The 13,973-nt window shown below is 38.8% G+C and overlaps 1 protein-coding gene and 1 long non-coding RNA gene across 2 annotated transcripts in view; one reads left to right on the top strand and one right to left on the bottom strand.

Annotated features, from left to right (window-relative positions):
- Positions 1 to 15: 15 nt before the first annotated feature.
- LOC139535887 (homeobox protein Hox-C9a-like) lies at positions 16 to 2,975 on the bottom strand. The gene is made up of 2 exons (XM_071335770.1): positions 2,331 to 2,975; positions 16 to 1,049 (listed from the first exon to the last, which is right to left on the bottom strand). The coding sequence occupies exons 1-2, from the start codon at positions 2,869 to 2,871 to the stop codon at positions 805 to 807; spliced, it is 786 nt and encodes a 261-aa protein (XP_071191871.1). The 5' UTR covers positions 2,872 to 2,975; the 3' UTR covers positions 16 to 804.
- Positions 2,976 to 3,110: 135 nt separating this feature from the next.
- LOC139535892 (uncharacterized) overlaps positions 3,111 to 13,973 on the top strand; it is a 28,698-nt gene continuing 17,835 nt past the window's right edge. Inside the window, exon 1 of the long non-coding RNA XR_011667219.1 lies at positions 3,111 to 3,225. This is a non-coding gene — a long non-coding RNA (uncharacterized lncRNA). The remainder of the gene's footprint in view (positions 3,226 to 13,973) is intronic.

Genomic DNA, 13,973 nt, shown 5'->3' with positions numbered 1-13,973 from the left:
AGAAAACACAGCGGCTGGAAGTGGTCAGGAAACGTGCTTTATAAAAGGAAATAGAAAAGGAAGATTAATGAGTTAAAAGACACATCTGCTTTCAATAAGGAGTAGTCCGTATCTAATTCTAGTCTGTAGCCTATTGGAATTGTTGAATTACTAATATCCCAACAACAACTGCGAATTATATTTTTGTACCCTACTGTCTTGTCAAGCCATCTCAGAATGTCATTTTTGCAAGTGTTAATATTTATGATAAAGGTAAGGTTCTAACGTTTTAATAATGACCCAACAAAGACAGGAAAGGAGATTATTTCGGATAGAAAGATGAGCACAATCTGCAGTATAACGTAAACTTGTAGCGTCGAGAGAAAATAATATAAAAACCATACAACAAAATCTATATCCACATAGGCCTAGACGAAACACAAGACACTCGTTCCATGTACTTCGTGTACAAAACATTCATTTAAACTTGAGTAGGCCAAAGATGTAACATCTACAAAAATACACAGGTTTTGTTATACACAGTTATCCAACTTGACCCAATACATTTCTTTACTAATGTCCTATTCGTGTCTTGACTATGAAGCAGTAATAAAGGATAAATAGTCAAAACAAGCTGCATACTGTCACAGAGAGACGTGGGCCCAATTTGCAATGTGCTACTTTGTCAAGAATAGGCCTATAGATCTCAATTATATCAGATCAAAAAGGAAAACAGTAGCTCTCAAGAGGAGAGACCATTGGAGAGGAGAGAACACGAGTGACATTTTTCTGAACGTGTACAAGTCAATTTGACCATACAGCACGTTACTGCTCATTGCTTTCTGTCTTCTCTTTATTAATTTTCTTCATCTTCATTCGCCGATTCTGGAACCAAATTTTGACCTGTCTCTCAGTCAAATTAAGAACCCGAGCGACCTCATATCGACGGTCCCTGGTAAGGTACATATTGAACAAAAACTCTTTTTCGAGTTCGAGAGTCTGATATTTTGTATAAGGACACCGTTTCTTCCTCGTTGAACGAGCGTGTATCCAATTCGCCACCGGGTTGCCTGTAAAATGATAAATCAGAAAAAAGTAAATACATTGAGCACTTTTGCTGACCTTTTCCAGTGTATAACCCAAAATCATTATCATAAACACTTCGACAAACAACAGACCAAACGGAGAGCAGGCCTACTCTCTTATACATTTTTGGGGGGAATAAGTCTTTGGTTCAATATAATACATGTACATTGTCAAATGCGTCATCAATGTTTTCCTTAATAATTATAAATAATCATCTCTCTTATAGACATGATCCATCTTCAACAGTGCTAGAAAAGGACCGAGTCATAAAATTGTGAGTGCACCCGTTTGCTTTATTGGCCCATAAAATATTTTAAAAGCCTTTAACTTCAAGTCTCCGCAGGTCTGCAACCGAGCCAGCTAGATGCATTTCACCCTGGTATTCCTGTTGTGGCCTAAAATATTATTTTCTGTGTTTATTGTAGGGCGTTAGCTCGGTGTTGTCATGTTTTTATAAGTACTGATATGAAGAAACTTCCATATCAATGGTTTTGGTCCTTGCTGAATAGGCTGTATTTGAGCAAAGTTATGTTTTGTGATTGGCTCGGCTTCGGTTGTACCAAAAAGTTGAATAATCACGTGAAAAATCAGCCATTATTGACTAAATAACACGGGGCAATAAATAAGTATAGGTTTACATTGAATGAAATGAAATTAGCCGTTATAATCATACTGCAGATAAAAACCATGGTGACTCTTGGTGGTTTCTGCAAACTTTTCTGTAAACATGGATCATGTGAATTAGCTTGTTGGTTGATTTTAGGCTTCTGGGTGTGCATTTAAATCGAAGGCTATAATAACAAATAATAATAATCCACTATAACACAAAGCCTATATAAGGCCACACCTCTTGTGTATAAATTATACAACATCAAATGTCTCGATAAGTAAAATAAAATATGCTTTTACGCACAAAAAATGCTTTTAGGCACAAGTTTTGGCCATGTAAGAAGACAGTGGAGTGGAATTTACTAGAGATTCTGATCTCGCCAATGAAAAGCTTGCTTCCAGTTTCCCCATTGTATAGCTGTTTTATAGCTAATTCCTATTTTACAACCTTAAGGGGATTGGCGTTTGTCCTGGCTAACACTGTCTAACAGCCCATCCAGTTCCCCTCTTGTTCAAAGGGAAGAGAAAAGAGACGACCATTTCGTTTTATAGCGGGACAACAACCACGAGCAAAAACCCCATGGATGACAAACACCGCCACCTCACACACACACGACTCCTATACCCGTTTATAGACTGGCATGGCTTCCACTTACTTGGGTCGAATTCTGTCTTGTCGTCTTTGTGCTTCCCGGAAGCCAAAACCTCCGACTCTGGAGAAGGGACGATCTGCTGGGCCTTGTCTCGGATGTCCACGCAGGTGTTGTAGAAATAGTCTGGGTATCCGCGACTGTTGGAGGTGATGCAGTCTCTGGCACTGGGCTGAGGGAAACCATTGGGGTTGAGTCCGTAGTGTCTGCAGTTAGCCGGGTAGCCTGGAAAGGATACTGTTCCAGATATGGGCTCCAGCCATGAGCGAACATACCTCGAGTCCGTTCCAGCGTGAGGTTGGTGGGTGTATGGGTGGTAGACCACTGAGGATTGGGAGTGAACTGGGCCCCAGGAGGAGGTAAAGACAGAAGGTTTCGGCGCAAAACTGCAGGAGGGATAATCGGAGCACTCTGGTACTACTGTCGTCTGACGCGAGCGGATGGGGAGAAGCTCTGGGGCTGAGAACCGCGACGCCAGCACATCCTCGCTCTCATGGTTTATCAAAGAATCCACATAATAATTGCGTATGGGACCCGTGGTCGACATGGCGATGCTCTGGTCTCTTTTACATGCATCAGATTATTATATGGAGTGTATGTGTACTTTTATCTTACCCCTAGAACAATCAAGGCAGGTAATTATTTATCCCGGGGTCTTTGACTCTCATTGGCCACTGTTGAACACGTGATTATGTTTACCCCAAAATGTTACAGTGGATTAATGCGCAAGCAGTCACAGGTCAGGGGTGTGTGTACCTCAGACCTTTGAATGCTATTTATGTACAAGAAGGATATTATATGAGCAATCATTAAGAAGTATTCACCACCTATAATGTTTTCGTTTCTCCTTGTTGTCCTTAAAGCATGGAAAACGGATTATCCCCTCGTATTGGAGAATGAGGTACGTTGATCACAGTGCATGAAATACTTTTTATCGATGTAATTTGTCTTTGTCGACAATTTGAATAATTCTTGAGGTAAAACAGTTTTGGAAAATAAGAATTCCTTTTTCCTTTAGAGTTTTTATCCAATCGTAATGCATTGTATAGACTTCGATGGGTATAACATTGTTGTAACATGCACAATAGCAGCAATAGATTAAAGATCGAAGAATATAATAATATACCCCAAATGTGTGATTCACATGAGGCTTTTATATTGTAGAAACACATAACACACGGTGCATATTGTAAAACTTTGTGACTGTGTAGAGATTCGGGAACACTTGCTCACCACTGCAGCTTAATTCGGAGAGAGATCGCTCATGTTTTATGTCCCTCAATATATGTTTACGAGAACCATTTGATTGTTCATAAACGTGTGGTTAATTTAAAAAAACTCTACCGAGTTATTCATATCACATAAACATAAAACGAACATATTACCAAAAGAACAAGATGCGAAATACAACTATGGCAGGAGTTATATAAAAACAACATTCAACAAAAATGTTATGCAGGGAAAAAAACATGCTTAACCCATATTGCAGAATGGAATTGGGCATCACTGGTCTGAGCGACAGTCAAAAGTAGAAATAGGCCTATAGACATATCCTACAATGAAAAGTTGGTTGGATAGTTGTGGGTGAATATATTTTTTTTAAAGGATAAAGCTCTTTATAAACAGGCAGGTCACCCATGATGCAAGTCAGTATTCGTCCATCCATGTCTCAGGATGTCGGGAGATGACGTGGAAACCGCCCACTAGAGGCAACAGTGAGCGCTGTTTTGCTAGGGCGTTGTGGATGGCGGATGGGCTTTAGCATCTGCCTCTGGTTCAAAAGGTTGCATGTTCACATATTGTTTTGAGCCTATCCCAAACTTGAACTTAACCTTAAACACTTCGAAATTTGATGTTTGGAACAACTTCGAAATGTTATGTTTGAGAAACATGGATGAACGTCTAATTCTGACGTGAGGCTTTGAGAGCTGGTTGTGATAACAGCAAGTAGCCTATAGGCCTACCACAATACAATGTGTTTTTGATCATGTAGGCCAGGGGTCTCCAACCTTTTCTAGCACTCATTCTACATTTAGAAAAATTAAACGTGTCCGAGCTACTATTTTTTTCTAGCATTCAAATAGGTACATTCTTCTCTTCTCCTCTCACCTGTGTCACGGCTCCTCCTCTGCATTGCAGGGGCGGTTCCTCCTGCAGGCAGAGGGTCGTTAGTGATTGGAGCCACCTGGGCTCAGGGTATAAACTGTTTGACTAATCACCTCGCTCTCTCTCTCTGCTCCTCCAGGTATGCTCATGATTTGTTTGTTCCTTTGTAGTTTTGCATAGTTTTCACTCAGTCATGTTCACACACACATATTCACGCATCCATGCACTTTACATACACCTTACATTATGATACTTCCACACCTCATTCCTTTTCCTTAGTTTAAGTTAATAGTTTTGTTTATAATAAAGAACACTTTTAATTGGCCTATACCTGTTCTTTGTGTCCCCTCATTTTTGTCACAGGCTATGAGCCGGCTTGTGACACCTGTAACTCTTCCTGGGTCCTTAGTGTACAAGAGAAAGTAGTGCACTATATTTTCTGTCAATATACCTGGTAAAATAATGGTTAATAAACAACTCTAAGGGGGGCCCAATAAAATCTGTGATGTCTTTCCCAAATTCAGTTTTATTTTTTCCAAAATTATGTTTTCTCAGTTTTATTTTTCCTGGTTTTAGATTTTTTTAGTTTTTCACTCTCAAAATTACAATTGTTCATAGAGAAAAAACGAGATTGGATGTTCTGAGTCCACGTTAATACTTAAATCACATCAGAAGACCAGAAAAAAACTATTTTAATTCCCCTTTAATTGCGCATCTACTGAGTGAGGAATGTGCAGTCTAATGTTCCAGTCTCGTACTTCTGCACTAGTAATAATATGACAAACTGCCATGTGGAGTAAACCCAGTTTAGTTTGGATTTAAGTGGTAATATTGCGGTCTATCTGGTGTGCACAAATCTTTAAGAGTCTACTGATGCACCCGTGCGTCAAACTAATTAATATAATAGTTTAAGCTAGAGATACAGTATCTGTTTTTTTTGGTCCCGCCTATGTTGGCCTTCCGCATCTGCAGTGGAGAAGTGTCAGAGCTACAGCACTGTTTGTCAGACCAGGAGACATCCTGAAAATCGGTCTGGAGAGTCTGAACCAGCCTACAAACTAATATGATGAGACTCTCAGGAACACAATGTCGTTTGTCTGAAGTCGGACTGAGGACACATGGCTCCCGAGTGGCGCAGCGGTCTAACATGGTGACCACACCACTCGCGTTATAAAATAAATGTACACATGTTATTCAATCATTGTACCCACACTGCCATGGAGCGTCTGCGTTGCCAAGCACTAAAATAGAAGTCAGTTCTATTTGCGACGCTGAAAGGATGCAAGTCCTGCCTCTCCCATCTCCTCATTGGTTAATAGAAGCAGATACCCATGTGCCATCTCCTCATTGGTTATACCCACGTGGGTGATTGAAAGATGAACTGAGATTGTGGTCGTTGTGGTAATACTATGAAAGTTAGATGCCAATCGCATATATAATGTCCAAACCAGAAAAAGCCTGGAAGGAGGAGAGATGACCAGAAACGATTCGGTTGACCATTTTGTGTGTGGATTAATTGTTGGAGTAGTGGACCTTCTGCATTTCAGGTAAAATAACAACTCAACATTTATATCCCAGGGCAAATTAGCTAGCAACAGCAAGCTAGCTAAAGAGGACAAATTAGCTAGCAACTGCCATAAATGTTTAATGCATTTCGACCTGTCCCCAAATTAATCTAATTGGTTCAGAGTTTGTTTTGATATTTCAACCTGGGTGTCGTGATCACGTTTGGTGTAGGGGGACAAAATCAATTTGCGCACGATGGCGCACGATGGCGCAAGTGCGCGTCCGGTCTGGGCATGGTGTTAGGCACTGCATCTCAGTGCTAGAGGCGTCAGTACAGACCCTGGTTCGATTCCAGGCCGTATCACAACCAGACGTGATTAGGAGTCCAATAGTGCAGCGCACAATTGGCCCAGCGTTGTCCAGGTTAGGGTTTGGCCGGGGTTGGCCATCATTGTAAATAAAGAATTTGTTCTTAACTGACTTGCCTAGTTAAATATAAATATAAAAAAACATGCCAACTTCTCTCTGTAGCGTCTGAACCATTTGGGTTACAAACTAATGTGACCCCACTATGAACACGAACATGATGGTGTTGTCTGTGTTGCTCTACGACCCCCCACAACTCTCACAGAACTCGTCTGAAGGTAACCATGTACTGGTTTAAAAACTGAATGGAATTATGGAGGTAGTTTTGTGCCAACAAAAAAAGGGTTACATATGTGTACAAAAAACGAAAATATTTCCTGAGCTTATTCCTTATGATTTTTTTTGTTACTGGCTGTTTTTCCATGTATTTATGTGTTATTCAATGCGTTTCTATGGGCTATAGTAGTAAAGCCCAAATTAAATATTTTATCAAATAATGTTTTTATATTTTTGGGGATACCTACAGGTGTCCTAAAATCAAATAGCTAAATGATCCATAGTATGACCACCTTAAAACAACATGTCAGTTTAGAAGAACAACCTCCCCACAAAGTATGTGCATGCTCTATCCATCTCCCAACCTCAAACTTTAAATTGTGGTCGTCAGGGAAACTCGTAAAATCGTCTCATATAAAAACAAGCACAAAAACAATTTACAAGAGTAAATTAAATAACCTTACCAAAATAAGAAACCTACAATTGCCACATTATCTCTTTAAGAAATGTTTGGTATGGGTAGCCTAAATCTGGAAAGTTAGTAACATGATGATCCATTGGGATATGTATAGCCTATATTGGCTTAGGAAATTGGATATATAAGTTCTCCAAAGATGAAGAGGCATGCATACTAGGGAACTCTGCAGTGCAGTGCAGTGTCTGGGCGTCGGATGACCAGTCATTGTCATTCAGTTGGGCTGCATTTAGACAGGCAGCCCATTTGTCATATTTGTCCCACTAGTTGGTCATTTGACCAATCACATCACATCTTTTAACATCAGATCTTTTTCAGAGCTGATCTGATTGATCAAAAGACCAATTAGTGAGAAAATATCAGAATTCGGCTGCCTGTCTCGACGCAGCCTCTGTCATTCAGTCTGGGTTAAGCCCTTTGCCACAACACTTCAACCTGCGTTTTTCTCTTTTCGCTGAGAATAGGGTGCCAAGGCTCAAATCACATTCTATTCACAAATGCAATATACTAAAAATGCAATAACACCTGTATTTTAAGATTTTAAAATGCTGTCTTTTGAAACCTAATGGAAAAGATGGCTGACTGAATTAAGCCACTTGGATTAATCGATTCAATACATTTAACAACTACAGGCTAGCTACATGACTCTGTGACTGTTGTTGAGAAAACAAATAGACTGTTTGTTGCGCCTTCTCCAATCGTTTGTTATATGATCAGCCTAAGATCCATGTTAAAATATAATTTGCTGGAAATGATGCAGCCTTGTGCCATGCTGAACATCAAAAAGCTATGTTAACTGGTATATAAAACACAAAATGTTGTAAAAAGTAGGTCTAGGCTGTAGGCTATGTTCATTTGGTGAACCTATCAATCACAATAAAATGTAGGCCTGCCTACACATTAGAATTTGGTTTAGATTCTTATCCAAATTGCACGTATACATGGGCTCGAATATATAGGTCACGGACTGGGGTGCCCATGACCTTATCTGCAAATGGATAAGTATGGAAATGTTTATAACAAGAGGCGATAGGGTGTTCTGTTGTATAGCCTTGATACTCGTTTTTCTTGCTATCTATTGCTGGCGTCTGAGAACCAATGTTAATGCCAGAAGACATCCAGTAGGCCTACACACCCAACCACTAACACAGATAAGAAATTACTACGTATATTTTTATGAATAAGATCATCTCAAAAGTATTCTCAATGCAACCGTCAATAGTCAATCAAAATGCAACTTTTGATAGGCCTATATTCAATTTTATGTTATTATCGATAATTGAATTGCTCGTTTTGAGAATATATTTTTACAACATCAAAATATCTGGATTAACTTTTAATTTATAGATAAACAAGAATGTATTTCAAAGCCAAACATTTAACATGAGCGTTGGTTTTGAATTGTGCTACTATTCGTGTGCGCAAACTCTATATGTCACGCGTAAAAGTATACTAGGCTATTTGCATTTTCTATAGGCCTAAACTTTGACTATATTATCATGATATTCATTGTCTCATGATCTTGGTGTTAGGGATATTTCAGATATTCTATAAACATATACTTGTCAAATCATAAATAGGTGGTAAATAAATATATACTGAAAATTATCCATACGTTCCTCTGCATCAGCAATATGCAACAAAATAATGAAAAATATATCCCAGACTGCGACCTGTATGTTTTTGTGTCTACTAATTTGGTTACACATTGACGTTGCACATTACAACTTCAAACTAGGCCAAACTATATACAGGATACATTATACGTTTTTTTTGCATGCTTATCTTTCCATTCTCTTTGATTAGTTGTTTCTATTGTAGTGGCAATCCTTATCTATATCGTTTTTTTTGTTTTGTTATTTTAGTGCCAACTATAGCAAAGCACTTCCGTAGAAATCCATAAATTCCATCTCTAATTTCGGTACAGCCAAATCGAACAATCTTTCTTAGGAATCAGCGTGATTACCATCTCATTGGTAAGTGTACAGTAGTTTACATATAAATCATGATTCAACCTTTAAAATTGTATGTTCCCTAAATTGGCCAATCAACATGTGTGTAATATTTGAGAATGCTACTTAGGATATAGAATTACAGATGTTTGTGCATAGGCCTATCTCACATTTACACGTTCTGCTCTGGGGCGTATTTGGAGAGATTTGGGTACCGTGTTCTAGTTACGGCTTTGTTGAGTTGTAACGGTGTAGGACTAGTTTTGCACTCATATAACATCATCCATATTCTAGTTATGGACGAATCTACATCAATGTAAGCCTTCAAATGTTTTTTGTCACATTTCCACGCCAGCTTTTTTTCTTTGTTTTACCTTTAAACTGAACAAATAAAAAATGATGATTGAGCATTTGTGTCCATTGTAATTTCTTGAAATAAGTCAAAATAGGTGTTGACTCCATTTCAAACAACTCACATTATAAAATATCCTAGATCTTCTAAAATATACGTTTCAGGGATGGATATTTTACATTTCAGTTCATTTAATGAATAAAATATATGTATCTGAAATGAAATTGACATAAACAACCCTGACATAATATTGGGAAGATCCAAGTGAACCAACACACACAGACACACGCACAGGCACACACACGCACAATGTAGACCAGTTGCAACTGATTGATTCCATTGAGATATTTTTGTATTTATTTTTTACAACGTTTTTTATGACTTACATAACAACAATACTCTTAAATTACATAGGAGGCTTTACTTTGATTAATCACCCACTTCAAGCGCATTTGAGCACCATGCGGTTGCTAAGAAAATGGAAATGACACACAGCCACACTGCATGCAACGTTGGTCCACTCCGGTGACATCACTGTTCCACAGTCTAGTACAAGGCATGTAAACATGGGGCCTTGACTTCTATTCACTGTTACAGCTATATTGGCTTTATTATTTAGTAACTTGGGAGTGTTAAAACACTCAACAACGTGCTAAGAAGAATTAGCCTACAACAAGAACCATATGAATGTGCACATAGATACGAATGTTGATCAATGCGAATCAGGCAATCTAAGCTCATCATTTGCCTAGTAGGCCTATTTTAAGGTGACATCATCACTGCCAGCAGTAGGCTAATGGTATATAGGCCTACTTGTATTTCAGCTAAGCTGTAAAGTATAGGCTACACTGACTGATCACTGAATAATGGTCATAATGAATTTAAAAAAAACATTAGCCATTTGAAAACGTTATTGAAAACATTAAAAAAACATACTGGCCTTAAATGGCCATGTACTGTTATAATCTTCACCCGGCACAGCAAGAAGAGGACTTGCCACCCCTCAGGTCCTGGTTCCTCTCTAGGTTTCTTCCTAGGTTCCTGCCTATTTGCAAAGATAGGCGGGACTATCGTTCATTAGTTAATAAAAAAATATAGACGTTTCAGCCCACAAAACCTTTATCAGTGTAAGAGGATTGAAAAAAATGCTGTTTATGTTTATAACATCATCAATATTCTTGTTATTTACAATAAAAAATATATATGCCATTAATAAGAACATTAAGAACATGAATACAAACGAGCTAAGAGACTGACAGCGCAGGTGGTATTAAAATTAATCTTGAAGGTGATTTACGTGTGTGTGAGAAAGGACGTAAAAATAAGATAAAGCTATTTCTCCGTTAATTCAATTGTATATGCCTATCCTAATTCAACACCGCCATATTGGTTAAAGCTTTCATAAACTCTCAAAAAGACAAAATATAAATACAAATATTACGTTATTTCTTGGATATTAAGGCTCAGGGGACTAAGCTCCCGAGCACTGCATCTCAGGCGTTACTACAGACCCTGGTTCGATTCCGGGCTGTATCACAACCGACTGTGATTGGGAGTCCCATAGGGCGGTGCACAATTGGCCCAAAGTCGTTAGGGTTTGTATTAACTGACTTGCCTAGTCTAAGAAACTGCATCTCAGTGCCAGAGGCGTCACTACAGACCCTGGTTCGATCCCGGGATGTATCACAACTGGCCGTGATCGTGGGGCGATCGTGGGGCGCACAATTGGCCCAGCGTCGTCCGGGTTAGGGGAGGGTTTGTCCGGGGTAGGCCGTCGTTGTATTATAAGAATTTGTTCTTAACTGACTTTCCTAGTTAAATAAAATGTTGCTAGCAATAGAGTGCATAACATACATTTATACCTATGCCGTGCGATTAAAAATTGAGAGTAGTCGGATTGGAAAAATACTGTTTATTACTGACGTTAATTTCGTGGAGTGGACTGGAGTAACATTGCGAACTCGTAAACACATTTAAAGACCACTTAAAGGCCTTACTGACTGGAAACGTTTGATTAAAGCTCTGATCGTAAAGGCATTCCTATTACGACAGCAGTATTGCCTAGGCCTATACCTTCTCTTACGAGGGTTCAAATTTGAAGACTATATATTTGCAAAAAAATATTTGACATCGGAGATGGCCACCATACACGGCGGATTAAGTAAAGGCCTAATAATATTCCAATGAGTCATATTGAGTCCTAGCGTTGGCATTGCAAACCTGTAGATAGACAGGTCATGTTGTCAATGACAGCGTCTGCGTAGGGCTATGTGTGATTGTGGTCCGTAGGTAAAGGTGGACCCATATATATCTATCTATATCTATATCTATATACTTATTTTATACAGGGAGTCACATTGAGACACATGCCTCTTTTACAAGTGAGCCATGACATACACAAAATACTAAATAAACAGATCAGGGAAGAGACAATACATCAATGCATGTGCACTCATGGGCTAAGATTTGCTCTTGCGGCTAACATTTTTGTGTCAATTTCTATGTATGTCGTTCATGGAGGATTTTAATTACATTTTGTCTACGTAATGTTAGTGGTGATTAAGACAAAAGAGCGAGCACCTGATATCATGCAATGGCAAATATTGAAGATAGGCTAGTGTTACCGGCCTCAAACTGGATGTAATTGTTTTTGAACCCATTACGCTAGTAATATCCAAAATAATGCATAATACAATAGCCCTTTAATAGGCGATAATAAACAAACACACATATATTTGTTCAAATGTAACATATGCTAGGCTACTTACAACTACAACTGGCCTATCTACAGGCTATAGCCAAGGTTGAGCTTTTTGGATAAATTATGAATGTCTCATTTTACGAAATAATTTGCATTCTGCCTGTTTTCTAGCTTCTCATCAAGTTACTGGCATATCTAACGAAGATAAGTAGCTATATGTAGCAAAAATGTTGAGGTAAATTCATAACGGTAAATTTGAGAAAACAGAAAGGCCCAGATCTAGGCTACTAAATCGGTTCCAGTGGCACGTTTTAGCGTGCTGCACATTTCTGTTCAGTGACCATTCGATAAACAATATACTGTATTGTGATGTCGACTGAATTTAATGTTTCAAAATGGTTTATATTGCAATCCATGTTAAATTTCAAACATTTTGTGCAGTTTATATTTGAGCCGAGATTAAGTGCAAAAGAGAAAGCAAGCCCACCATAATGACGAACAATATAGGCCTAAAACAAACCATTATAATCTCTAATGGTCATGTTGATGTTCTTTGATTATATTTCAATGATCATACAAGTAATATAATAAAATATGTATATTACAACAAAAGCATGAGTCCAGAGATGAGACTGGGATTTTTACTACTTGGCAGATGTCCCATGGCACCTGGAGACTCTCTTGGAATGCTGAGTACCATCCCTAAAATACCTCCGGTCAATAATCCCGTCTACAAGGCTAGACCTCTAAAGTCTCTGCGCAACAACACAAAGCTGAAAAGGATTTTTTACCCCGTGATGTTTACAACCCAAATTCTCCCACTGCACCAATAGAACTTTTAGTGTCCACCACATAAAGCCAAAGAGCTAAGAAAAAAGGTCTCGTCGTGGATATTGATGCCATTTGCGGCGACTCCTGAGCCGAGTGTGTAATCTTGCAGAAATGGACGCCCTTGATGAAGGCTAACTGACGTAATCAAGGCAGTTTCTTGTTGCCGAGCCAGGAAGTCAATCCCAACAACATGAAACTACCTAAACCACGCATCAGATGAACGTGAAAGGTCAATCCATTGAGAATTAGAGACAATATCAAACGTATCTCATAGTCAACTGTTTTTCTATGTACCGATGGGGGAAAAAATCGATAGAAAATAAAAGAATAACAAAAATGCTGCATATGTAGACAAGGACTAACGATACTAGGCTATGCTGCGTTTCCATGTTCATCAATTAGATCTAGGCCTACCTGTTAAACTTCGACAATAGGATACTGGACTAATGACTCCTTTGATATGCTTGATGTCGTTTCGCATATTAGTCATATTTGAAAATAGCAAGATAGGCCTAATATTATGATATCCACGACTTGAATGCATATCCAGCAAGGAGTGATCACATTTAGTAAGATTCTTTGTAATATTCTATTTTTTGTTAATAGGATAGCATGCTCCATGAACACATTCAGGTTCACAGTCGTCTGTTCATTCTATGACAAAACATCGTTGTCCATCCAAGGCAGAGGTAAATTGAACAAAACTGTCACAGCACACATCATAATCCAAAGTCCACTTGCAAATCTCGAGCAGCTCATTAACATAGAAAACCCCCACAACAATCACTGGTCGGATCTGGAATGTCTGCATGAGGTTAAAATAGAGCAACAGAAAAACACGAGATACCTTCGGTGTTATGGAAATGAATGTGCTGCCTGTTGCAAATATGACAAATGAACAGAGCCAGACGTGATCAAAGCAAAGAAGGGAAATGCCAGCGGCTAGTCCTACCTTCAACGCAGGTTGCATGCGGGGATCCGTTGCCATGCTCCTGCAGTCGTGTAGTTGCTGACTCTGTTCCATCATATCCATTCATTTAAAGTTATCACCCGGTCTCTTTTTGTTCCATCATTTTCTCCATCA

Source organism: Salvelinus alpinus, chromosome 12 (assembly GCF_045679555.1).
Source record: "Salvelinus alpinus chromosome 12, SLU_Salpinus.1, whole genome shotgun sequence".
NCBI lineage: Eukaryota > Metazoa > Chordata > Actinopteri > Salmoniformes > Salmonidae > Salvelinus > Salvelinus alpinus.
Note: the sequence above shows the minus strand (reverse complement) of the source record. Positions and strands in the feature narration are given on the sequence as shown.